The 26,988-nt window shown below is 35.5% G+C and overlaps 1 protein-coding gene across 4 annotated transcripts in view; it reads right to left on the reverse strand.

Annotated features, from left to right (window-relative positions):
- Positions 1–6,230: 6,230 nt before the first annotated feature.
- IGSF11 (immunoglobulin superfamily member 11) overlaps positions 6,231–26,988 on the reverse strand; it is a 119,959-nt gene continuing 99,201 nt past the window's right edge. Inside the window, exons 2-7 of one of the 4 annotated variants that reach the window (XM_006905484.1) lie at positions 26,167–26,330; positions 24,596–24,803; positions 21,552–21,707; positions 9,233–9,355; positions 8,583–8,733; positions 6,231–7,060 (exon numbers count right to left, since the gene is read on the reverse strand). In XM_006905484.1, the coding sequence (XP_006905546.1) occupies positions 6,616–7,060; positions 8,583–8,733; positions 9,233–9,355; positions 21,552–21,707; positions 24,596–24,803; positions 26,167–26,330 (1,247 nt within the window). In that variant the 3' untranslated portion in view covers positions 6,231–6,615. Of the gene's footprint in view, positions 7,061–8,582; positions 8,734–9,232; positions 9,356–21,551; positions 21,708–24,595; positions 24,804–26,166; positions 26,331–26,988 lie in introns of those variants that run through there. The other 3 variants (XM_025051493.1, XM_006905485.1, XM_025051494.1) reach the window with 3 other exon arrangements.

Consider the following 26,988-nt stretch of genomic DNA (forward strand, 5'->3'; position numbering starts at 1 on the left):
ATTATTTGACAAAATTTTTAATGTAACTATAATAAAAATATTTCAATAAGCAATTACGAATATTCTTAAAAATTATTGAAAACTAGAGAATCTCAGTAAAGAAAAAGGAATGATGTAATAATGCATGCTACAACATGGATGAACCTACGAGAACATTATGCTAACTGAAATAAACCAGTCGCAACACACACACACACACACACACACACACACACACACACACAAACACATACTGTATGACACCATTTATGAAATGTCCACAGTAGGTAAATATATAGACCAAAAGTAGATTAGTGGTTGCATGGAGTGAAATGGTGTGGTAAAAGGAGTAACTGTTAGTGACTACAGGTTTCTTTCTAGGGTGATGAAAATGTTCTAAAATTAGATTATGGTGATATTTGTGCAACTCTTGAAGCATACTAAAAACTAGAATTGTACACTTTACATGAATGAACTTTATGGTGTATAAATTATATCTTAATATAAGTTGTAAATTAATCATTAAAACTTATCTTAAAAAGAATTAAATGTAAGTTATTGAACTAAAGAACACAGCAACTGAAATTAAAAAAAAAACTTGCTAGATGGGTTTAACAAGAGAGTAGAAATGACAGAAGACAGAAATCAATACATCTGAGGACAGATCAATAGGATTTACCCTTAACAACAGAGATAAAATAGACTGAAAAAAGGGATCAGGGCCTCAGGAACCTGTGGGACAATAACAATAGATCCATCATCAGAATCCCAAAAGGATATGAGAAAGAGAGTCAAGCTGAAAGAATATTTTAAGAAATAAAGGCTGAACACTTCCCAAATTCTTCAAGTGCTGAAAGAAAAGAACTGTCAACCATGAATACTGTATCCAGTGAGGAATGAAGGGGAAATAAAGATATTCTCAGACAAAAGAAAATAGAATGTGTTGCTAGCAGACCTACCTTTACAAATGGGCTAAAGGGAGTTTTTCAAAGAAAGAAAATGATAAAAGAAGGAATCTTGGACCATCAGGCAGGAAGAAAGAACAACAACAAAAGCAGAAATATGGACTTCTCATGAGTCTTATAAATCACATTTAATGACTGAATCAAAAATTATACATCATCTTATGATAAAAGAAAAAGACATTTAAAAGGAAGTTTTCACACTTCACGCAAAGTAGTAAAATGTTGATACAAGGAAACTGTGATGTCTTATGTTTGCTTATTGTAATACCTAGAATACTAAAAAAGTTATACAAAGTGTATAACTCAAAAATACTATAAATATATCAAGAAAGAATCTTACAAATTGTTTAAGTATAGCACTAGTAGGAAAAGAGAAATAGATAATGAGAAATGGCGGGGTTGCAGAAAACAAAAAATAAAATAGCAGATTTAAGTCTTAAACATATCAATAATTACCTTAAATGTAAATGGTCTAATATACCCATTAAATTCAGATATTTGCAGAGTGGACACAAAATTATAACCCAGCAATATGCTATCTATAAGAAACTCACTTCAAATACAATGAGACAGGAATGTTGTAAGAGGATGAAAAAAAGGCATACTATGCAAACACTAACTTTAAAAATGCAGGAGATATTAATCCAGATAAAATAGACTTCAGAGCAAAGAAAATTACTAGAGACAAAGAGACGTTACATAATGATAAAAGGATCAATGAACCTAGAAGACACAGTGATGGTAGATATATGTGCACTCTCCAAAAAAAAGAGCCTCAAAATGTACAAAGCAAAAAATTGATAAAGCTGAAAGGAGAAGCAAAGAAATCTATAACCACAGTTGGGGATTTCAACATCCCAGTTTCAACAACTGAATTACAAGATAGAAAATCAGTAAGGGTTTAAAACTGACCAACATAATCAATTAACTAGATCTAATTGACATATTCAGGACATTCTATCCAACAAGAGCAGAACAAATTTTTTTTTTAAACAGACCATGAAACATGTACCAACAGATTTATGTCCTAGGGCATAAAACCTCAACAAATTTAAAAGAATTAAAATAATACAGATTGGATTTCTGACTTTGACCTTAAAATCATTAATAGGAAGACAAGAAAATCTGCAAAAACTTGGAAGTTAACACATTTCTAAATAATCCATGGGCAAAGAGGAATTCTCACAGGAAATTTTAAAAATCAATAAAACTAAAAACAAATATAGAAAAATGTAACAAAAAGTGGTTTATTTGGGAAAAAAATCAATAAAATTGACAAACATGACTGATAAAAAATGAAAAAGATATAAGATACAGATCATCATTATCAGGAGTGAAAACAAGGTATTAGTACAGCTCCTGCTCTCATTAAAAGGATAATAGGGACTATTACCAATAACTTTACACTAAAATATTTACAACCTATAAGACATAGAACAATCCCTCAAAACTTACAAACTATCAAAACACAATCAATGTGAAATAAATAACCTGAATAATCCTATAACCATTAAAGAAATTTAATTAGTAATTTAAAAACTAAAAACAAATCTCCAGGCACAGATGATTTTACTAGAGAATTCCATATACTTACACACAAAAATCCTCAACAGAATATTAGCAAATCAAATCCATCAATGTTTAAAAAAATTACAAGCCATGACCAACTGAGAGTTATTCCAGGTATGCGAAACTGGTTCAACATTTGAAAATCAGTCAGTGTAATCCAGCATACCAACAGGCTAAACAAAAAATAAATCATATGATTATATAAAATGATCCAGAAAAAACATTTGACAAAATCCAATACCATTAAATGGCAGACACTGACAGCAAACTAGTAATGGAGTGAAACATTCTCAACTGATAAAAAGCAGTCTACAAAAATCTACAGCTAACATTACAATTAATGGTAAAAAAAAAAAAAAAAAAAAAAGATTTACTTCTAAGATTGGGAATAAGGGAAGGATATCATACTCACTATTTCTATAAGTTCTAACCATCACAGTAATGCAAAAAGTGGGGCACACAGATTGAAGAGGAAGAAATGGAATCGTCCTTTTTTGTAGATGATATGATCAAGTATGTAGAAAATCTCAAGGAATCTACAAAAAAATAAATGAAATAAAAAACTGAAGAAGTGAGTTCAGCAAGGTTGTATACTATACAATCAATATGCAGAATTCAATTATATATAGAAACTAAAATTTAAAATATAATGACATTTATAATTGCCTTTAAAAATCAATGTTTATGGATAAAACAAACAAAACATGTACAATTTCTGCATCCTGAAAATTACAAAATGTTGATGAACTAAATCAAAGACATAAATGTTCATGGGTTGGAAGACTCAAAATAGTAAAGATGCCAGTTCTTCCCAAATTGATCTATAGGTTTAATGCAATTCCTATTATAACATCAAGGTGTTTAGTAAACATCGACTATCTTTTTAAAAATTCATATGGAAAGGCACAGGAACTAGAATAGCTAAAACAATTTTGAAAGAGAAGAACGAAGTGAGAGGAACCACTCTACCAGATGTTAAAGCTTGTTAAATAGCCACAGTGGTCAGTGTAGCACCGTAGGAATGATAAACACAAAGATCAGTGGAACTGCTTGAGAACTCAGAAAGAGACCCATACCCATATACTCAAGTGATTCTTTTCAAAGGTGTAAAATTCATTCACAGGAGGAAGCATAAACTTTTCAACTAATGGTGCTGGAACAGTCATTGATCTCAGAGAAATGACAACTTATGTTCATACAAACACCTGTACAAAAATGTTCACAGAAGATTTATTTATAATAGCCAAAAACAGGAAACGTCTCAAATATCCTTTATATCCATCAATGGGTAAATGGTTAGACAAACTGTGGTACACCTGTACCATGAAATACTACTTAGCATTGAAAAGGAATGAACTACTGATACATTCAACAAGTTTAATGGATCGCATGCAAGCTGTGCTGAGTGGGAAAAAAAAGCCAATCCTCAAAGCTTATATACTGCGTGATTCCATTTATATAGCATTCTTGAAATGACAAAATTATAGAGATGGAGAACAGATTAGGTAGCTGTGACTATAAAAGGGAATCACAAGGAATCCTGTATCTTGACTGTGGTGCCACATGGTCACATGAACCTACTCGTGATAAAATGGCATATAACTAAACACACGTGCGTGCACACACACACACACAAAGTGAGTGCATGTATAACTAACCATCGAAGTATGAATAAGGTTGATGGATTGTCAACTTGCGATACTGCATAATAGTTATGCAAGATGTTACCACTGGGAGAAATTAGGTGAAGGGTATGGAAATCTATGACTTCTTATAATTGCATGTAAATATATAATTATCGCAAAATAAAAAAGTTAAAACAAAGGAATGATCCAATATATATATCAAGAGCTACAATCATAATCATAACTTTCTGAACTAAAACTTGGTAACTTCAGTTCAAAAATCTTCAGTCATTTATCTACTTAACACCCATATGAGGCACTGTGCTAGCTGATAGAGATTCAGGAGTGAAAAAAGCAGATAATATAAAATATGAAATATAAAAATAGCTCAATGCCTGAAAAAGATCATTACATCTTCAGTCTACATATGAGAACTGGACTCAAATGTCTAACAATCAGAGAAAAGTAAATTTTGGAATATTATACACCCATTAAAAATGATGACTACTGTTTAACAGAATGGAAAATGCTTATAACATTAAGGAGAATACAAAATCATGTATTTGTTAGTATAATTAATGACAACTTGTTTTTATATGAATAAACTTTTATTAAATTTTTGATAATTAGAAAGAATAAAGAAATGCAAGATAAGTGCTTTCTGAACAACATCTGAAAGTATCATCTTTTCTGTGTCATGGTATTTTCACTTTTCTTTATTAAAAAGTATAGACATTCATTTATTTAAATGTTTACAAAGCCAAGAACCATCAAGTGGAAAAAATAAGTAATGCTAAAGTAAATTCAGCTTTTCATCAATATTGGAATGGTTAGGTTCTGAGCTTAGCCCTCTTGGAAAAATAATGTATGCAGCAGCTGTTGGTTTCCATTTATTCAAATAAGCCTAAAAATCAGTAGGCCACCCTTGTGATGACTGTGCTTGCAGGAAAAGAGGGCAAAAAGCATAATGGGAAAAAGAAGAGACAACATTGGGAAAAGATGCTCTAATTGAATCACAGGGTCAGTATCATAATTTATGATAAATTATTTATCAAAAAAGTCTGGAAAGATATCATTTGTGTGTTACTTAAAGTGTGATTAAGGCGAGATAGTCATCAATAGAAGTATGGCCAGATCTACACAGCACAAAATAGACTGGAGAGTTTGTAAATTATCTGGTGAACTCCAAGTCCAGCCACACCAGGTAATTAATCACAAAAGAAGCTTCTTTACAGTGGTGTAAAATGCATTGGGGCAAAATTGCAACCCTGAGTTCTGACAAATACAGCGCAGACTCTCCCAGGAGCATATCTGAAGACATCCCTTTTGTCTTAGTTTCATTTCTTTTGCAAAAATAATTATTTTTAACAAAGCAAAAACAATTCTTGCCCTGCTTGTAACAACCTAACCTCTACTTGTCACACAAGGAGAAATTACCTACCTCGGTACAAAAGGCATCAGGTGCTGCCCTCATTAACAGTAACCCAGTGTGACAGCCAGGAAGACCTGCACGGTCTTGCTCTGAGAGGCTGCCAGGAATGCTACAGTCCCTTAGACCCGCCTTCCTGCTCCTGTGCTGCCCACACAACCTAGCTTTCTCATGAAGCACCTTCTGCCCGGCTCAGTGGATACAATCACTGAACATGGTGTTAACGATGGTCTTTTCTTTCCCGGTCCAATGCCTCTTATGTATTTTTTTAAAAAATAATAGTTTTCTTAAAAAAAAAAAATTTCCAGGAAATAATGAACAGTAATTGTCATGATCCTGTAGCAGATCTTGAAAAACAAAGACAGGCAAGAATCTGTCAATATAGCAATATTCCAAATATGAAATTCATGGTTCAGGAAGAGATAAATAAATAAATAAAGGGGCTTCTCAAATAATTTCTTTTGTTTTTCCCCAGTTCTTACTGAATTTTGTTTGTGTAAAAAGTCTGGATTCTATGATACAAGAGCAAGCCCTGTTGGGACCAATAGTAGCCATTCCTGCCATTAGCCCTCCACATAAAGAGCGAATGGGGAAAGGCAGAGGATATTCCAGGGTTGTTCATTATTTTTCTAAAGACATCTATCTTTTAAAATAATTTCATTATTTAAACTCCATCTGGCACTTTAGTCACTTGAAAAATTATTAAGTTAGGCATGAATTAAAGAACAAACCCATCTGGACTGCAGTTTTCGTTTTAAGTGCTATTCTGCTCATATCTTTTTCCTTGGCTTGGCACATCTTTGAGATACAGCTTATTGAATAGAATCCTGGGACATGTGTGGTGGGGAAACAAAGTCTTCATGACAGAACATTCCAGTTCATTTCACAAATCCCAGTGGCCAGGTAACAGCATTTGTCTTCTTCTTTGTGCTTTTTACTAGTATCATTATAAGGAAAGTGCTTCTTTCCCAATACTCGCCCACCACACCCACATCCTTCTATGGGGCATTCCACTGATTCTTCTCTGAACACTGTATTTGCTCATGTCCTATACGAGGGACCCGGCCCGACTCTGGGCTGGCACCATGACAGGGACGGCGCCAATTCGCTCCAGCATTGCTTGGCTGATGGTGTAGGAGTGCGTGTGCTGAGGCCGAGGCTTCGTGCTGACTGAGCCATTGCTCCTGGACATGACCTGCGGTGATGACCCTCTGTTGGCTGTCACTACCAGAGTCTTATGTGAAGCTGGGACCAGATGGTTCCCATTAGCATAGATGGATGGTATGTTGACATTGCCTGAGTGCACAGAGAAAGACTGATGCAAGTCGCCGAAGTGGTTGAATGACTCCGTGTTTCTGTGAACTTTCGGAATGTTGCTCCAGTATCGACTGTTGTAGGTATTAGAAGAGGTCAGTGTGTTGTTCTCTGAGGAGGATATCTCGGTATGAAAAGCTTTGGCAGAAGAAGAACATTTAGGTGGAAGATCATCCTCTCTGAAAAGGAACAAAATGTAGTTGTCATTAGGATTTACTTGAGGTTTACCCGACCCTCTGCCCAGGACTCTTTCTTCTACTTTAAGGCATGTCTGTGAAATACAAGGCTTCAGGAAAGGCCACACTGTCATGACAGCAAGCATAGCAGTCCTGGTGGCTTTGGCTTTGGCATTCATTCCCTTTGAGACAATGTGCAAGAAAATTGTCCCCATTTCTCAGTCCCCAAGAGTAGAAAGGGTAATTTCAAATATTTTCAATATAACTGAAAAAAATACATGTATACAAATTCTTTTTTTGTTTTTGCTCTATATAGGAAAATAGTCCATGAAGAAATCCACTGAGCTAGTGGCTGGAAAGCTCTGGGAGTGGGGAACGTCAAGAAATGGTTAGAGTTCTTATTGTACTTGGGCGTTTGAGAAATCACTGTGGTGTGCTGAAAGAGGTTTTCCTGGTAATCTTACGCTGAGATGAAATCTGTCCATTTGCAGTCCAAACTCTTATGAATTATAAAAGACTAAGTCATTAATTTAATTTAAGATGTTAATTCTTTCATTTAACATTTACTGAGTACCAGGCGTTCTAATAGATGTTTCATGTGGAAAAAAAAAAAACACACACAGCTTCTATAACCAAGAGGCCTATGGTCAAACGGAGTTGACAAATGCAAAAACATTTGCGAGTCTGAAAGGATGGGCAAGGGGCTAAAGTCAGCTTATGTGAGGAAGTAACGCCTGGACTAGTCTTGAATCGGATCATGAAACTGACTGACAAGATGAATGAAAAGAGAAGAAGTTTAGTCCAGGAAGAGGGTGGACGCTTGAGCAAAGGCCCTGAGGCATGGGAGAATGCAAAATAGACTGGAACACGAAGTAATCGGGGAAGTGGTGAGCATAAGACCAGGGGACCAGGGGTGGGTCAAATCCAGAAGGGCTGTGTATGTCATGCTAAGTAGACTGGAGTCATTATTTTTAATAAGGACATGACATGGTGCAGTCTGAGATATTGAGCCTGAACTCCCATATCTCCACAATATGCCAAGAGTCACTTTTCTTTAAAGATCCTTTTGACGTTGTCTCCTTAAGATGTCCATATTCTTGATGGTACTCTCTTTCACACTGAACCATAACGTTCTGGCTTATCTGTATGTAGACAGATACTGGTATGCTCTTAAGGTATTCCTTCTTGCTTTATGTTCTCATCTATTATATGTGTCAGTGTTAAACATGTATTCTAATCTAACTTTTCTACTCTGGCTACCACCTAACCCCACTTACCCTGGAGATATGGAAGGAGAAGGAAACATTTTTCACTCATGCCCTCCTAGTCCTCCCCTTTCATGATCCAGTAAATAAAGCTTACTAGTACCATGAGGAAGAGCGACATAACATACAAGAAAATATCATTTAGCCATTTTAACTATCTTGGTCATGACACTCATAAGATTAGCAAAGAAATCTCAGTTGCCCAAATGAATAGAAATATAGACACTGGCTAAGCAGGACAAATGATCTGACATACAAACCTTATTTCATTAGGAATTTCTTCTTCTTCCTCCTCTTTATTTTTGCTTCTCCAGTAAAAGAATGCCCCTAAAATTAGTGCAATGCAAAAAATGATAATAACTGCACCAGTGCCAATGGCTCCAGCTATTAGTCCAAAGTTCCTGGGCTGGGCTGCAAAATACATTTAAGGTATATTTAAAGAACAAAAAATTAAAAAGAGAGATAAATAATATACACCCATGCAACTTTATAAACATGTAAGTTTATTAAAGAATCTTCTTAAAATGTACAAAATTACCTAAAGTATTGCATCCATGTAAAGTTAAACCTCACTTAACTTTCTGTATCCCCAGTAGCTAGGACTAACACACGGTAGGCTCACATTTATTTAGTGAATTAACAGAAATTTTATAACATGTATAGTACTATACAATCAGGACTGATTTGATTCTAATGATCCTGAGAAAGACATTTTTGTCATATAGAGGTCATATTGCTGAGGCTGAAATGTATAATAATGCATTTCTAAAATATCTTCAAAAATGTTTAACACCAAATGTTTAATCTTCAAACAATCTAAACACAAATAAGTAGAACTCTTCATTCCCCAGTTTAACAAAGATCTTGGTGTTTCAGACCTAGAGTGGACATTGGAATTTTATATACTTACGTGAAATAACTTGGAGATCTAAAAGACAGGTGCTGGTTCCAATGGCATTAGAAGCCATGCACTGGTACAAACCTGAAGACAGAGCACTGATGTTCCGGATGGTGACTGTTCCCTGGACCTGGTCTGTCACAAAAATAAAAACCAAAGAAATAAGAAGGTAAGACTATAAAAATAGATAAACACTGAAGAGGTGTCAATAGCTTTGCTTGCAGAAATTTTAGAAAAACTAAAATCACGACATTGCATTAAAGACCTAGAGCTATTGAGGACTGTCCTAAAAATAAAGGCAACCTTTCAACTTAATCTGCAGATTAGTGTGAGGGCCTAAATGTGAGTAGCCTTCCCAGAGGAGACAGGGGCTAATGCCTATCCAGAGAATTTACAATCGGTAACACCAAATTTTAATTTGGAAGAAATGTGATAACAAAGATGAAGTTAAATTCATTACAGTAATGATCACTTCATACCAGATGGAAAAATATCTACTCTGTGCTCAAGTGTATAGATTGTTATTCCCTTCAACAACTGTTATAACTGTTTAAGTCTAGACCCTCCAAGAGGCAGATGCCAAGACAAGAAAGAGGTTTACCGGAGGCTATGCCAGGAAAGGAAATGGAGAGGGAGCTGGAGAAGGCAGGGAGAGTCTCAGACTGAAATGCAGGTCTGGCCCTTATGAAGGGGAGAGGGAAGGAAGGAGGGTGGGGGAGGAAGAATCTTGGACTGCAGCACAGTGTTATGGAAGTTTCCACTAGGCTGATGGGGAGTCCTTGAGCCAAAGTCACCTGTTAAAGGGGTCCCACATCTTGTAGGAACAAACGTACATGAGTAGCCCCACTGTGCCCAGTTACTGGCTGGGAGCTGCCCAGGAGGAGCTTGGCCTGGATGTAGAGCAGCTGCTTATCCTGGAGGAAGCAGCTGGGGCTGTCAGTCAATTACGTTCGCCACATGGGGAGATCCAAGCAGTGCAGTTTCAAGGCCACCACACTGATGCTACCAAGAAATGTTTCAGTAGTTTGCATTTTAGTGATTTATCAACATTAGCACAGCTTGATTATTGCTTATAAATAACATGCAAATAAATACCTTACAGTAATTAAAGTTAATAGTAATTAAAAGCATTGGCTAAGCTTTTATATGTATTATCTCAATCTTTAAAATGACTCTGTAAGGCATTTATTATTATTAATCCCATTGAACAAACAAGGAGACTGAAGCTTTAAATGAGAAATAAGATTACACAGCTAGTCACTAGGAACTGGAATTGGATGGAGGGTTGTCTTAGTCTGAACTCTAGGCTTCTCGGCCTCCCTTAGGCAGAACATAATACATTTAGTCATCTCAACCACTCAAAACAGCTGCAAATCTAGGAGTAAGTGGAAATGGCTCCTAATGGCACATTTCTCACACAAAGTCCATGTATTTTCAACAGAGACACCTGGAACTAGCACCACATTGAGCTGACTTATTTTTACATGGAACTAAGATTTAGATACCTCGTTTCTGCTGCTGGCAACCTCCATTTCTATCTAGATCAAAGGCAGACACGGAGAAAGGGGGCAGCAAAAGCAGACCTGATCACTGCATGCATGCATTTATTTATTCAGATACTTAACAAATAAATATTTATTGGGCACCCTTCTGTCTGCTGGGTAATTTCTGAGGATGCTGATACATGACAAACAAAACAAACCCAGCCCCTTATGTTAATGAGACAAGCAAGCAAGCGATCACAAGAAATGGGCTCAGTGTCAGCACTAGAGAATCCTGGGTGCTGGGGAGCACATAGGAGGGGCAGCTAATGAGGATGAGCAAATTCTGAAAGATCTCCAGACGTCGATAGCCCTCAGGGTTCTCTCTCTGCCTTTCTAACACAATGCAGCAGACAGTGTTAAATGACTGAATCATCAAACACACACTGGAATTCACTTCAATATATAGTCCAGGGAAAGGAGATTTGTTTTCCACTTCCCATTTTTTGTTTTTTAATGGGAGCATTTAAAGGGTCAAATCCATATTATATGGAGAACTTATCCAGAACAGGATCCTTGGTAAATTTGGACATTTGGATTGTACTGCACACACCCAAGTCAATATACTTGGTTGGCGCTTGTATATATTTATTTCCTTAAAGACAAACAAACCAACGGGTACTAGACTTATTGGGGTTATGACTTCGCAAGTTATGTAAATGTCTAATCACTATGTTGTATACCTGAAACTAATATAAAATTGTATGTCAACTGTAATTTTTTTAAAAAAAGACAAGAAGAAGAAACAAACTCTGAGGGCTGCCAATGTGCAGGAGCCTTTCAGTGAATTTACTCAGATACTTGGGTCAGTCCAGGGAGAAAAAGTCATCTCCTCCTCTATTCTGTGTTCTATTTGATTTCCCAGACCCTCACCAAATGTCCCTCCTATGTGCTCCCTAGCACCTTGTTCTCTCTGGTGCTGGCACTTGGCCCATTTATTGTGATTGCTTGCCTAGCTGTCTTATTAAGATAAGGGTCTGAACTTGTCTTGTTCATCACCGTATAACCATCCTCAGAAATTATCTGATGCACAGATATAAGGGTCACCTTCTCTTTAGTGCCTATTGTGCACCACATGCACTGTACTAACAGCTTGATGTGTCTCATTTAATCTTCAAATATTAGGTATTATATTCTCTACTTTTTAAAGATGAAAAAGCTCAAATAAGCTATGCAATTGTTCCAAGATCACACATTATGTAAGTAGCGCAGTCTATAAAAACTGGTCTGTCCATGTCCAAAGCTTATAATCACCATACATATACTTGGATTTCTAGTAAGGCATTTAAAATCACAACATTCTATTGGCTGCATCTATGGGATATTTCCTAAGCATGCAATGTTCCAGTGCTGTTAGTATTAAACTAAGCCATCTGCCTAACTCCATCTTCAATACAGTACCAAATGTCATCCTTCAAGAAAACCATACTCTGGGCAACTAACCCCACAATTGAAATCCTAGGAATTTGATCAGCTCACACAAAACCAGTACTTTCATAGGCACTTTCATGGAGATAATTTGGGAAATTTTAAACAGCTGATGTAAACAGAATTCTGGGCTGCAGAAAAAGGTGAACTTTGAAGATTCTTGCTTTAAGAAGTTATTTTTAAAAGGTGAAATCACTTTTCTTCCATGTGTCTTTATAGACACAGACACCATGAGCAAATGGATATAAGAAAGTATTTTTTTTAATTTATTTTTTGTTATGGTGACACTGGTTAACGAAATCTAGTAAGTTTCAGCTGTACACTTTAACAGTAAGGCATATATTTACACTGTGTGTTAACCGATCATAGATTTCTTTCTGTCACCATGACATACCATGCCTGAGCTAACTCAGAATGTAATCAGGGAATGAGAGAGACACATTGATAAGAGAGGATTAACCAGAAGCAGAAGAGGGCTGTTTGTGTAGTCAAGGCAGAATGGACATGGAGCACGTTTTCAGCAAGCACCAGACTGTTTCCAGCCACAAGCACATGGCTCTTTCAGAAACAAGATGGGGATGGGCTAATTCCTCAATCTGTCACTTCATTTGGCCTGCTCTAGCACAGAAGTAATTTGTTGAAATGAACTTTGAAAATAAATGTTCTTTTGATCTTCTTTCTTTTAAAGAATAGAGAAAGTTCAGTAGTGTGGAACTATAATTTGAAAGCATGCAAGACATCACATCCCACTCTGTTTTAGTTTGCAGCAACACTGTATCCCATACAAGCTATGCACCTGGACTAAAATGCCCTTTAGAATTAGAGAGAAAGGAATATGTGTACATTTCCACTTCCATTCTCTCTCCTTAGTCCCAGAAACACTTGTGGATGTTTTCTAGACCCAGAGAGGCTGGGCTGCAAACTGCCCTGCCACCTACTAGCTATGTAGTTTTGAATATGCTACTTCTTTTTCATTTATGTTTTCATGTCCTCATGTGTGACATGGAGCTACCAATGTGACTCCACATCATAGGTCACTGTGAGGACTAAATGAGATAATGCAGGTAACAAATTAAGTATACTATCTGGTAATGCTTTCCTGTGGAAATTTCTTCCTGGTATTGCTTGGGAAATTTATGTATTTTTCTGAATCATATGAAAAATCAGTCAAAAAATTGGGAAAATGTCAAATGTCTCCAAATTTCCAATAGATATTAATACTCAGGATTTGACATTGAAATCGGAATTCTTATATCATAAATTATTCTATATTTTACACAATTTATGTATTTTTAATAATAATGAGTGACCATAATAATAAAGTGAGTCATTTCTTACATAAAAGTTTCAGAAGTATTCTGTAGCAAATAATAATATTAATAATAATAATAAATGCATGGTTGTTATTTGAATCAATGTCAAAATTATATATTTCAATAATATGTAAAAAATGACCCTAACCTGATACATTTGATAATAAAAAAATAATAAAAACAGAATGGATCGTAACAAAAAAAGCCTAAATTAAAATCTATTTAAAAATTCAAAGATAATATCACAAATGCTTAATATTTAAATTCTGTCATTCTAAAACTTTAAAACAGCATACAGCATTAAGTGCACTATCCAATAGTCTTGATCTTTGTTTCATGCCAAATTTTCCAGACATAGAAAATTTTATTTCATTTTTGTTGATGTTGATTGAATTAAGATATAGATGGAGAAAAGACAGGGAGAGAACCTGTACCCATTAAGAGAATGTTCAAAGGGAGACATTAGGATATATGCTGCTTCACATAAGCTCATTTCCTGCATTTGACAAAAATATTTTGTCTATTTGCCCTGATTTTTGTTTTGCCATTGAAATACATATTGCTTTTGCCAATACAGATTTTAAATCCATTTCTGATTTTAAGTCAGTGTATTTCACATCAACATTCACGTCTTGTTCTCTTCACATTTCTGTCATTAAAAGAACTGAAATCTACAGCAAATGTTCAAGCATTGGAAAACACCTATTAACATTACTGGGAAATAGTCGCATAATGTAATACTTGGATCCCCTGGTATTAACAACATTACATAGAATAACACATCAACATTACCAAGCTAAGGACTTATTTTGCTTCTGAATCTGTTACTTCTTGGAACACCCTTCATGGCATTTGTATATAAACATGTTAATATTTATTTGCAAGAATGATTCACCATTAACAACAGACATGGTCATGAATACACTCACAACATGGCAGCAGCTACAAGCAAGACTAACTGATTAGATCATGACTGCTCCTCTCCTGCACACTTCTGTCCGTGCTCCCAGAAATGTTCACTCCAAGTGCTGTTTTCCACTTGACACCAGTGGCTTCTTTTGAATCACCACGTCTCTATGTTGATTGTTAAGCCTTAATTCTCAAAGGAGAATGACACTTAGTGCTCAAAAAATGTTACCTGTTACCATAATCATTATTTCAATCCCACCTGGATGTCTCACATGACTACCTACCAACTCACTACCTTCCTCAAGGAAATCTCGAAGTTATTTCTTCCCTGACTTAGTTATTGTTTGTTCAATGGCCTAAGACAGAAATCTGAGTTAACTTTAATTCTTTTCTGATCCCCAACATCCGGTCAAGCCCTGTTGACTTTTGTCTTCAATCTCCTGAATTCTACCCTGCCCTCTGTCCTTCTTCCGTCCCCATCAGCAGGACCTTACTGCAGGCCTTCTTCATTTCTTGATGGAGCTATTATCAAAGCCTCCCATCTGTGACCTGGCTGCCAATTTCTCACCTTGACTGCTAAGGCTGTTTCTAAAATGCACATCTGGATATCTTCTCTTGGTTTATATAGGCCAGTTAATACCCACAGTCTCAAAGATAACATCCAAACTCCTTTCTTGTAATACAATGCCTTTCACAAACTGGACCTGAACTTGCCAGCCTCCTTTCTGGCCAAACCTCTATGAATCTCTATGTCAGTTTCATAGACTTCCTCACTTTAAAATGTCAAAAACTTTTATACTTCCAAAATTCTGCGTGCATGTTTCCCTCTATTGATAATACCCCCTTTTAACTTCTGTTTATCCTTTAAGATCCTTTTCTGCTTGGAAATCTCTTTCCATATAAAGTTCTTCCTTAGACTCTTCAGGGAAAATTAAAACTTCTATGTTTTAATTATATAGCACTATAAACATTTTTATAGCATGAAGCATGTAGCACTCTTTACATCTATCTCCTCCATTAGACAATGAACTCTAGAATGGAGATATATCTCTTTATATTTATATTTCTCTACCTTCCCCAACACTCTACCCTGAAGTAGTTGCACAGAATAACTCTGTGTGTGTACGCATACACACATATTTTAAAAATGGACAAACAAGTAAACAAATGAATATAGCTGTGATAATCACTGGTATTAATTTTTTAAAGAAGAGGGAGTATATTGCATGGGACTTGCTTCTTTATGACAGAGGGCAAAAAGGGGAAAAACTTGCCTTCAGTCAGAATAACATCTTGATGAAGAGAAAATAAGCGCCTGTCTATTCAGCAACTTCAGTGGATGCCAACATTTTTACTCCCCTTGAGAGAATTATGAAAGCACTCTCACTGGGAAGGGAATTAATGGGGGAAGTTCGGGCAGGAGAACCGAGGCTTCTGAGCATGGCAGAGGAATGCAAGGGCTTTCTCTCAGCAGACCCAGGGCAAGCCTGGCACCTGTCCTCACTGGCTGGGCCTGTCTTCTCCCTTGCAACACTAGGGTGCTGGGCTACAGTGATATTTAAGATACTCTCCTGCTCCATTTATGATCTCCACACGAAGTTCTGCACAGTTCTCAAGCAAGCAGGAAAGTGAACCATCTCTCTTCCCTGTATTGTTAAATTATGAAAAGATGAGGACAACAAAGGATTTCTTAATAACCATGAAAGAAAAATGCATAATTTATAAAGAACACTGAAATAATCAGAAGGTATGGGGAAAGGTAAATAGAAAACATCCAATATTAGAAATTCATCTAAATATATCCATAATTACAATTACTATAAATGGATTTAATCAGTCAAAGGACAAAGACTCTTAGATCACAGGTTGAAAACCAAACTAAACCCAGACATATGCTGTTTACAGGAGATAAACCTAAAAAATAAAGCATGGAAACATAAAAGTAAGTGAACCATAAAACAGAAACATACCATCAAGAATTAACCAAAAAAGGCCACAATAGGAATTTTAATAACAGTTAAAATAAGGCAAAAATGCATATTAAGCATAGAGAATCAGTGAGATAAAACAACCTGTAAGCACTTAATCACAAAGGCTCAAGTAAGGTTTAAAAAAATTGGCATAATTGCAAGAACAAATGGACAAATCCACAATACTACTGTGTGATTTTTAAATACATTTAACTCACAAAATCATTGCTGAAACAGATAAAATATTTGTAAAGATATGGAATATTTGAATAATGCAATTAAATTACATGATAGGTGAATGGCTAGATGGATGGATGGACGGACAGACAGACATAGAGCTATCCATCTTAGTACCTGTAACTGACATCATAGCTCTTACTGTTCTCTGCCTGCTCACTCCACTCCAAATATAGTGACATCTTTGCTATTCATCAAAAACAGCAGGCACATTCTTGCCTCAGGGACTTTGTATAGCTGTTCCCTCTGCCTGGAATACTCTTTGGTCAGCCCCACAGTCACAAGCCTCATTCCTTCATCATCTTTAAACCTTTGCTAGAATACCATTTTTCCATGAGACTTACTCTAAGCACCTTATTCAAAATTGGGGCTCCTCATGCCTCAACTAATCCATTTTACTCTGATCTTTTTTCCTATTTCCTGATTCATTATGTTCAATCTTCAGCCACTAGAATGTAAGCTCTACAAAGGGAAAGATTTCTGTTCTGTTCATTGATGTACCTCCAGCACTTAGAACAATGCCTAAAACATACTTGCTGAATGAATAAATGAAGAACAGAAATTAATACAAATATACAAGAAGTTAGATAAAATCGAAAGCTTCATTTAACCAGACTGATAAAAAAAATTAAGATGAAAAGCACAAACAAAATTAAGAATGAAAAAGAGAACACAGTTTTAAAATTCATAAGAGTAATGATAGTATAAATGCTTATATTTATTAAGTAGTTATAATGCCAGATGCTGTTCTAAACATTTTACATGTATGTGTTTTCATTTAATTTTTATTCCACCCTGTGAAGCAGTTACTATTATTGTCTCTATTTAACATATAAGAAAACTAAGGCAGAGGATTACATAGTCAGTGATTCCTGGAGCCAGGATTCCAACCACATCCTCTAATTCCAGAACCTGCATTCTAAAATTCATTCCTCTGTTTTCATACAGAGAATACTATGAACAACTTGATGCCAATATGTATAAACTTAAACAAAAAAGACATTTTCTAGAAAAATACAGAAAATCTAAATAAACCTACACCATTAGAGAAACTGAATCAGTAGTCAAAAATCTACCAACAAAACACAACAGCAAGGCGAAGCTTTTATAGGCAAATTCTACAAAATAACCAAGTAATCTCTTATTCATACTGCTTCAGAAAATAGAAAAAGGAGAAAAGCTGCCCAACTCATTTTGAGGCCATTGTATAATCTGATACTAAAACTGAACCAAGGACAATAGAAGACAGAAAAATCATAGGCCATTCCTACTTATGATCACAGATGCAAAAATGCCATTAAAATATTAGCATACTGAATGACGCAATTTATTTAAAAATAATCACAAACAGACTTTATTCCAGAAATGCAAGAATGTTTTAATTTTGAAAATTTATGTATGCAATTCACTTATTGACATTTTAGTCTGGATAACTCTTTGTTGTGGATGCTGTCCTGTGCATTATAGAATGTTTAGCATTCCTGACCTCTACCCACTAGCTGCTAGTAGCACCCTCCTCCCAGCTGTGATGATGAAAAATGTCTCCAGACACTGCCAAATGAAACTGTACCAGGTTGCGAACCCCTGATGTAAAAGCTGGTGAACTGTCTCATGCATTACGCTTAGAATTCAAAAGTATTATATACCAAAAGGACAGTACTAAATCAACTTTATTATTTCTTTGTATGAAGATTAAGTGTACCTCACAGGATACTGGTTCTAAATTTACTCAACTCTTGAATATCCACATATGAATTATATGAGGACAACTTTTTGGTAACTTTTATTCTGACATAATTTTAAACTTACAGAAAAGTTGTAAGAATACCACAAGGAACTCTTGTATATCTTTTATCATCTACTCAGATTCAACAACTATTCATATTTTTCCCAATTAGGCTTATCATATTCTCACTAAACGTATAAATATTTTTCTGAACTATTTAGGAGTTGAAGACACTGTGCCTCTTTACCACTAAGTACTTAGTACTTCCTAAGAACAAAGACAATCTTCACAAAATCACAGTACAAGCATCAAATTCAAGAAATTTAACATCGATACAACAGTATTATCTAATCCAATTTATACTCATTTCATCAATTATACCAATTTTACCCAGATTCTAACCCAGGATTCTGCATTGCATTTAGTTGTTTTAACTCCTTAAGGTTCTTTCATTCTGGAACAGATTCATCTTCCCCTTTGTTTGCTTGACGTTTCCTCATGACTGGATTCAGTTAGGTGTTTTTGACAGGTAAATCACAGCAATGACACTGTGTCCTTCTCAGTGCATATATTAGGAGGCAGAGGATACCAGCGTGTCACAATATTGGTAATGTTCATTTTGATAACCTAGTAAAGTGGTATCCACCAGGATACTTTATACTACTATAAAGCTATAGCTGACCCTTGAACAACACAGGGGTTAGGAGTGCTGAGACCCCCTCCTCTGCACAGTTGAAAATCCGCATATAATTTTTGACTCCCCAAAGACTTAGCTACTAATAGCCCACTGTTGATCGGAAGCATTACCAATAACATAAACAGTCAGTTAACACACATTTTGTATGTTATATGTATCATATACTGTATTCTTACAATAGACTAGAGAAAATGTTATTAAGATAATCATAAGGAGAGAATACATTTACAGTATTTACTGAAAAAAATTCACATATAAATAGTCCCATGGAATTCAAACCCTTGTTGTTTGAGGGTCAACTGTACTATTTTTTCTTTGTAATTAATCAGTAATTTGTGGGGACATATTTTGGAACTATGTAAATATCTTGTTCCTTATCAAACTTTAGTCGACTATTTTGACAACAGCGATGACTTTTCCTAACTCCATTGTTCCTTCTACATATATTAATAGGCATTCTACTGTAAAAAAAAAAAAATGCTTTCCCTTCTTTGTCATTTATTTATGTATATCGGTAGAGAGTCAGAGACTCTCGTTTTATGCACTGGATTATGTATTTATTTTAATGTTCAAATTGTCTCAGATTAGGCCGGAAGAAGATCCTTCAAGCTAGTCCCTATATACAAGGATGGTGCTAATCCCCAGTTGTGTTCCTGTCACTAATCACAAATCTGGGGTGCTCTCCTCTAGTGTCAAATATTCTTTTCTCAGAAAATGTACCCTGAGTTTATCTTCAGCAATTGCAAACGTATTAGTAAAGTAAATCTTCTGAAAAAAATTCTAAGTTATTTTGAGGTGAAGTGCTATTTTGAGATCTATTTTATTAATGTAGCCACCAAGAAAACTTAAATTAAAAATGAGACTCATTTAATGTGCATTATTATGATAGACGAAGTTATCCAAAGTAATTCTGATAAACGATTCAGATTTTGAATAATAAAAAAAAACAAACATTTTCATCTTCACATTCAAGTGCATTTTTGTACCTAAAGTACCAAAGAATATTCAAGTTGCAAAAAAGATACCAAGAAACTTGACCAATATATATTTATTCAAAAATAAGGAGTTATGGAAAGCTCTTTTATACAGATATTTCACAACTTATATATAAACAACCACTTTTAAATGTTTGTTTGTAAATCCAAACTCAATTCAATATTTCAAAAAATGTTATAAAAAATAATTGAATCTTAAAATCAACAATATGATCCTGTACATTTGTTTAATCCCTTATTTTACAAAAGGATAACAAGGGCCCAAGGAGGTGAACGGTCACGGAAATAGGTACAGGAAAATCTAGAATTTGAATATAATATCAGGATTTTAAGACAAGAGCTATTTTAAACATGCCACTTACAATGGTCAGATTATTAAGTTAGTCCACAAAAAATGCTATTTAGCCCACAGTGTGGCTGAAACATTTAGCAATGAACAATCAGCAGGGAACAACAGTATTGCAGTAAACATTATTAGAGTAACCCAAAAGTTATGTTGAAAGAAGTTTTTCAAAATAATGAAATCTGGGCGAATTAAAAGGTGATGGGAGGCCCATTAATATTTCTGTTGTGATTCTTAAAAAAAAAAAGCTTACAAACTCTTTAAGAGGTTGGTGGTCCTACTTCTTTAATATATCTAACTTCACCATACAAATTAAGACTTTCTTTTCCATGACAGGCACATATCATCAATTTGATTAAAATTTATCAGGCATAACTGAGGTTGTTTTAGACCTGCCCATTAACTGCCAACTCTTTAGGTTAAGATTTGTAAATCTGCCCTGAGAATGCTAAAAGAAACATGTTCTGTATTAGAGATGATGCAACACTCGAGACTGCTAAATTTTATTTTCTTGAAATAGAAGACTTTATATACAATTCTATAATTTCCCCTCATTTTACATAAATTTTCCTCAATTTTCCAAGAGTGTTCCCCTTAATATCAAATTTAAATAGCTGGATTTACATGTAGAAAACCGTAAATGATAGTCTAGCCTCCTCCATGTTTACCTGTCTGGTGTGATCAGCTCCTAGATTGCCCATGATTTGGGGCCTTTTCCTGTTCTCTTTCCCATCTTTATCCTCTAATTAGACTTGAGGCTAAAAACAGGATGATTAACCCTCTCATAACCATGCTGATGTTTCTCATACTAAAACAGGCAGCTGTGTCTCAAGCAGGAAGTAGATTCTCAGTTATAAACTTCAAGGATTATTTTATGGTTAATACAAAAAAGGTACTATTTAGCTATTTTAAATCTTCACTAAAATAGAACAGAATTTCCATATATAGTTACCACTGGATAAGACACATTTCATAAAAGCAGCAATAAGAAGTTAAAAGAAAATGTTTCATTCTCTTTAAAGTTGAAAACACAAAATGATCCAGATAGCCTTTTCGGCAGTTACAAATAGTGTGTCATTTTTCAAAAATCTATTAAAGTTAATTATGCTGTGAGTCTTATAATCATAATTTTCCATAACTAATTAAAATGGGTAAAGTGACACCATACATACCCTGAGTAGCTGTTGGAGGTAGTTTGAGGGTATTATCTAACTTCTCCCAAAGGTAAGTTGGTCGAGGAATGCCTTCCTCTGAGCTACAGAGCAGGATGACATCGCTGCCGATATCCTGGGATCCTTGGATTTGGCAGTGTGGGGCAGAAGGGGGAACTATAAGAAGAGTAAGCAATAAAGGATGCATTTACTGCGAGCCAAATGATGATGGAGGAGACATCAACATTCAGCACACTGGAACCTCAGATGACACTGTTTTTGGAACACATACCAGGAGACTACCTCATGAGTAAAGACGGTGAATAGTCATATAGTATTCACGGGGCTTGAGCATAGGTGCAGGGCTTACAACTCCGTTTAGCAGGGAGCAAGAATGTAAAAGGGGCTACACCCTCTATTTATAGTTTCAAGGTATCTAATGGTCTTGGTTCCACTCTTGCTTCCTCTAAAGAATAATTCTTATGATCTTTTGTACAGCATACTGCCTTTAAAAATGTAACTGAATAGATACATGTTTACGGCAGCATTATTCACAATAGCTAAAAGGTGGCAATAACCCAAGTGTCTACAGGTTGATGAATGGATAAACAAAACATGGTATGTATATGTAATGGAATATTATTCAGCCTTGAAAAGTAAGGAAATTCTGACATGCTATTACATGGATGAAACAAGGATATTACGCTAAGTGAAACAAGCCAGTCATAAAAAGACAAATAATATATGATTCCACTTATATGAGGTACCTAGAGTAGTCAAATTCATAGAAACAGAAAGTAGAACAGTGGTTTCCAGCAGTTGGGAGAGGGAAATGTTTAATGAGTAGTTTTAATTTTGCAAGATGAATTCTGGAGATTGGTCACACAACAATGTGAATGTATTTAACGCTACTAAACTGTACACTTAGGAACTGGCTAAGATAGTAAATTTTCTGTTATGTGTATTTTATCACAATTAAATTTAAAAAAAATAAAGAAACAGGTCACATGTAAAGATGATATTTCAAAGAAGAGCAACCATTTACTCTGCCAGCTTCTCTGGCTAAGCCCACCTTAATAAGATGCTTTGTTACTTTAAAACAAAAACTAGACCAATCCACTTTATACCAAATTCTGCTTTCTGGTGGGGGAAGTTAGTGTAATGGTCAAGTATATCTACTACCAATAGTAACATTAGTAGTAGGTATTTTATAATCATTAAGACAAATAAGGACACAAACAACGTGAAACAAAAATTACCAAAAAAAAAAAAAAAAAACCCAAAGGAAGAAGGTGGTGGTTTATAGTAAATGAGTAAGCAAATAAAAATATAAACTAAGCCCATGGTTTGGTATTTCATATTGGGAAATTCAGGCAGTAGAGATTAAATACAAATGATAATGTACTTGCAATACTTTTCAATAAATGTGTTCAACCTTGCAAAAATAAATGACTGGAAAATGAATGCAGAATATAGAGGAATCAGGTAAGAAAGTAGGTGGGGAAAGAGAGAACAATGAGAAAGTATAAGTAGGAAGAATAAAATATCTCAGGAAATCCTCAGGAGATAAACCAACCTCCTCAATTCACTGCCTTCGACGTTGCCACTGGGATGCTATGTGGAGTGACCCAAAATAATTCTTTGAAGGTAGTAGCATTAACTATAAGATAAATTAAAGGCTCTTTTTCTTCCTATAAAAAATGAAAAAATAAACTTGGATAATATGGGAAGGTAGTTACCTAATGTATAGGTAGAATCAGAATAATATTAAATTCCAACAGTACTCTGTATCCAATACTCAGAGTACGGTAAAGTCTATACAATTTTAATATATTAGAATGAATAACATTTCCAGGATAGACATTTCCAACCTGGTTCGTGGTTTTCTTATTCTGTTTCAAGACTGGAAGAACAAAGCACCAAGCCTGTAGCATATCCTCACCCAAAGAAGGAAAATGGCAAGAATCCCCAACACTGTTGTCCTCCAATGACTCAACAATGGAAGGGAAAAGGAGAAGAATTTACCAAGGAATATGGGGGCAGATTCTGCAGAGGACAGAGGACCAATCAAAAGCATCAGCCTTTTCTAAGAACTTACTCGGTCTCCCCAAATAAACTGAATTTAGCCACTTCTACCACAAGAACTCACTTAGGAGGCAGTAGAATGGACAAATGAAACATGTTTAGAATGGATTTAATTATTAGATAGTCTAGTTTCCAGTATATTGCAAGAGTACTAATTTGAACAAAAAGACCTAATTTTTTTTTTTTTTTCATGCCTACAGCAGCACCTGGTCTTCCTGGGTGGTCGCCCATCCAAGTACTAACCAGGCCCAACCCTGCTTAACTTCCAAAATCAGACATCGGGCTTGTTCAGGGTGACATGGCCGTAGACCATGGACTGTGGCTCCAGTGGGGAGTGAACCCAGGACCTTCTGTGTATAAAGCAGACGTGCCAACCACAACAATATGGAACCACGTCCAAAAAGACCTAAATTTTAAACTGTCATTGTTCATCATCTTGAAAAAGATGAACCAAATTGATCAGATAATTTACCGTTTAAACAAGGATACTTTTAAGAGTAAAAGGCAGTATTAAATTATGCCAGGAGAAAAGGTGTAAGCCAAGAGCTGTGCTGAGCCTACTCAGTACCACAGAGACACTAAGTAGTAGTAAATTTATTCTCACGTGTGCTGAAACTTTAGCTTCATACTCATAATAAATAACTCTTTATTTAACTTGCTCTGAACAATAAGTCCTATCCAGCAGAAGTTTAATAAAAGTGAGAGGCCACTTTTGATAGTATTTTATACCACCTTTCTCCACCTCCAGAAAAAAATCATTTGGGAAGTAAGCTTTAGAGAGCCACCTGGAATGGAGTAAGGGGCAGGGAGACTATGTGTAAGAAGCATGGAGAAGCAGCGCTGAGATGGGTCTGAGAGAAGCAAAGACAGAAAAAGGACACAAGCAAACTGAGAGCGTAGAAGGACAGACAGAAGTAAATATGCTTGAGAGTAGATCCATAAATAAAGCCAAAGTGCCTGGAATATTTCCTGTCACTCACCTAAAACTGTAAGACCGGTGACCCCAATGTTCCTGCCCCCTCTATCTGGAAGGTTGTTAACCAAACACTGGTAGGTGCCTGTATCTGACAGCTGAGTGTTATTAATGAAGATGGAGACATTAGTGGCTGGCATGGTACCCGTAAATCCTACCCGACCATGGAACCGGGGGGCACCATCAAATATCTGTCCACCCTGATACAGAATGACCTGTAAAAGAAAGCAAAGTAAATAAACTGGCCACTGCATCTCCTTCTAGACACATAACAATAACTAGAAGACAGTAGACTGCATCAAACATTGGAAAATTTTATTTCCAAGAGTTGTCACCAACTTTTTACTATGGCACCTGTCCATAGGTATCTAGGGGTTCTTAATTCTTACACACCAAATTGAAATAACATTGTTTCCTCATCTCTCACCAGAGTTTAAAAATGTCTTATGCTACCCTACTATCAGCCCATATTTTTACCAGTTCAAAAAATTAATTCCAAAATAAAAAGTCAAAAAAATTAGGACTGCCATTCTCATGCTTCCTAGGTCACGAAAAAAGATAACAGTTAAAAACTGACTATAAATGAATGTCATAAAAGGGAGGAAGAGATACAAGCCTATGATTATTGTTCTTATGTCAGTTTATACCATTGAAGTTAACTATTCATGGAAGATGACTCAGAATGGTGTTGCAAAAAGCCTTTTGGGCTGAGTGAGGGATTTGGTTCTATTCAAGCTCTACTGCAAAAGTTTGGGTAACTGTGGTCAAGTCTTTCTTTGCCTCTTTGACTCAGTCACTGACTCCTAAAATAATGAGGTTGAACAAAATGATCTCAAAGGCTCAGTCCAATTACAAAGGTTCCACAGTTTAAAGAAATACAAGTTTCTATTAAATATATCTATTTGAATTTCATATCGGAAAATTTAGCTTATCAAATATTTTTAGGTAATACGCTTATTGAAAGCAGAAAAGCTTCATAACATAAATAAGTTAGCTTTGAGAATGAAGGTATAGTCATGTTCACAATTCATTAATTTTCTGAGCGTTATTTTCTGCAGTGGGTATCACATATTATGGGTCTTTTGCCTATAACTGATATATCTTATTAACTAGTAACTTCTATCTCCATGTGCACTAATTTATTTTATAATACTTATGAAATTAGCCAAACAATTCAAGTACTACTATCTAATGTTACTTCCTTAATATTATCACTATCTTTAAAAAGTACTTTCTCATCCACCTATGTTAGTGCCAGTCCCTTCCTTTCAAAACATATTTTGCTTTTTCTATCTTGGTATTTCCTGCCAGGGATGTTTTTTGATGAAATTCCAGGTTCCTACATAAAATTCTCAGAAGAATTCCCTTGACATCTGTTAATTAAAAAGAAAGTCTTTTAAAAAGAGGATAGCCTCTCCTGATAACTGACTAATAATGCAGGAGTAGGACTTAAAACACCACAGGCACAATAAAAGTGCCACCTTTTTCTAGAAATTAAATATGTACTCAGGATGCTTTCCTACCCACCTCTTTTGAAAAAAGTAGTTTTAGAGGTAGCACAGGATGGAACAGAAGTACCTGTTCAGGTTGGTTGGCATTGGAGAGAGGAATGACCATCCAAATGACATTGAGGTTAATGAGGGCAGCGCTGGTAGTGAAAGTACAAGGCAGGACAGCTGTCTGACCCCGGGCCACTTGGATACTCCCAGGGCTCTCTGAGACTTCCAGGGAAGCTGCGACGCCTACAGAAGAATGAACAGGAGATTATGCGCTCACCCTTTCCTGACAGCCCAAATCCCTTCAGAAAAGGTTTGTGTGTTTTATACTATTGATAATGTAAACAGAATGACATAATGGTCTTACTTAACAACTACTGACCAGTCACTGAGTTAAAATGATAAAAACTGGTCATCCCTTTACCTCTTGGAAACTACAAATGAAAAATTTTAGAGGTTATTTATTCTATTTTATAAGATACTATCTGGTATTTGGCCAATTTTGAATACAACCTGGCAGAATTTAACTGATAGGTTTGGAGTGAAACTTGAAATGGTGATGGAGGATGAGAGAGAAACTGAACTTTTTTGAAAGCATCATTACAGTGGCACACTATACAATAAAATGCTTATATGTAAATAAGCAAAACTTGTGCAGGACCTATAGCTTGAAAACTATAAAATGCTAATGAAATAAATCAAATAAGACCAAATAAATGGAGAGATATGCAATGTTAATGGATTGAAAGATTCAATATTGTTAAGATGCCAATTTTCCCCAAATTGACCCACAGATTCATAGCAATCTCAATCAAAATCCCAGCATGCTTTCTGTTGATATTGACAAACTAATTCTAAAACACAAGAAAAAAAAATAACCAAAAGAATATTGAAAAAGAACAGA

This window comes from Pteropus alecto, unplaced genomic scaffold (assembly GCF_000325575.1).
Source record: "Pteropus alecto unplaced genomic scaffold, ASM32557v1 scaffold270, whole genome shotgun sequence".
Classification (NCBI taxonomy): domain Eukaryota; kingdom Metazoa; phylum Chordata; class Mammalia; order Chiroptera; family Pteropodidae; genus Pteropus; species Pteropus alecto.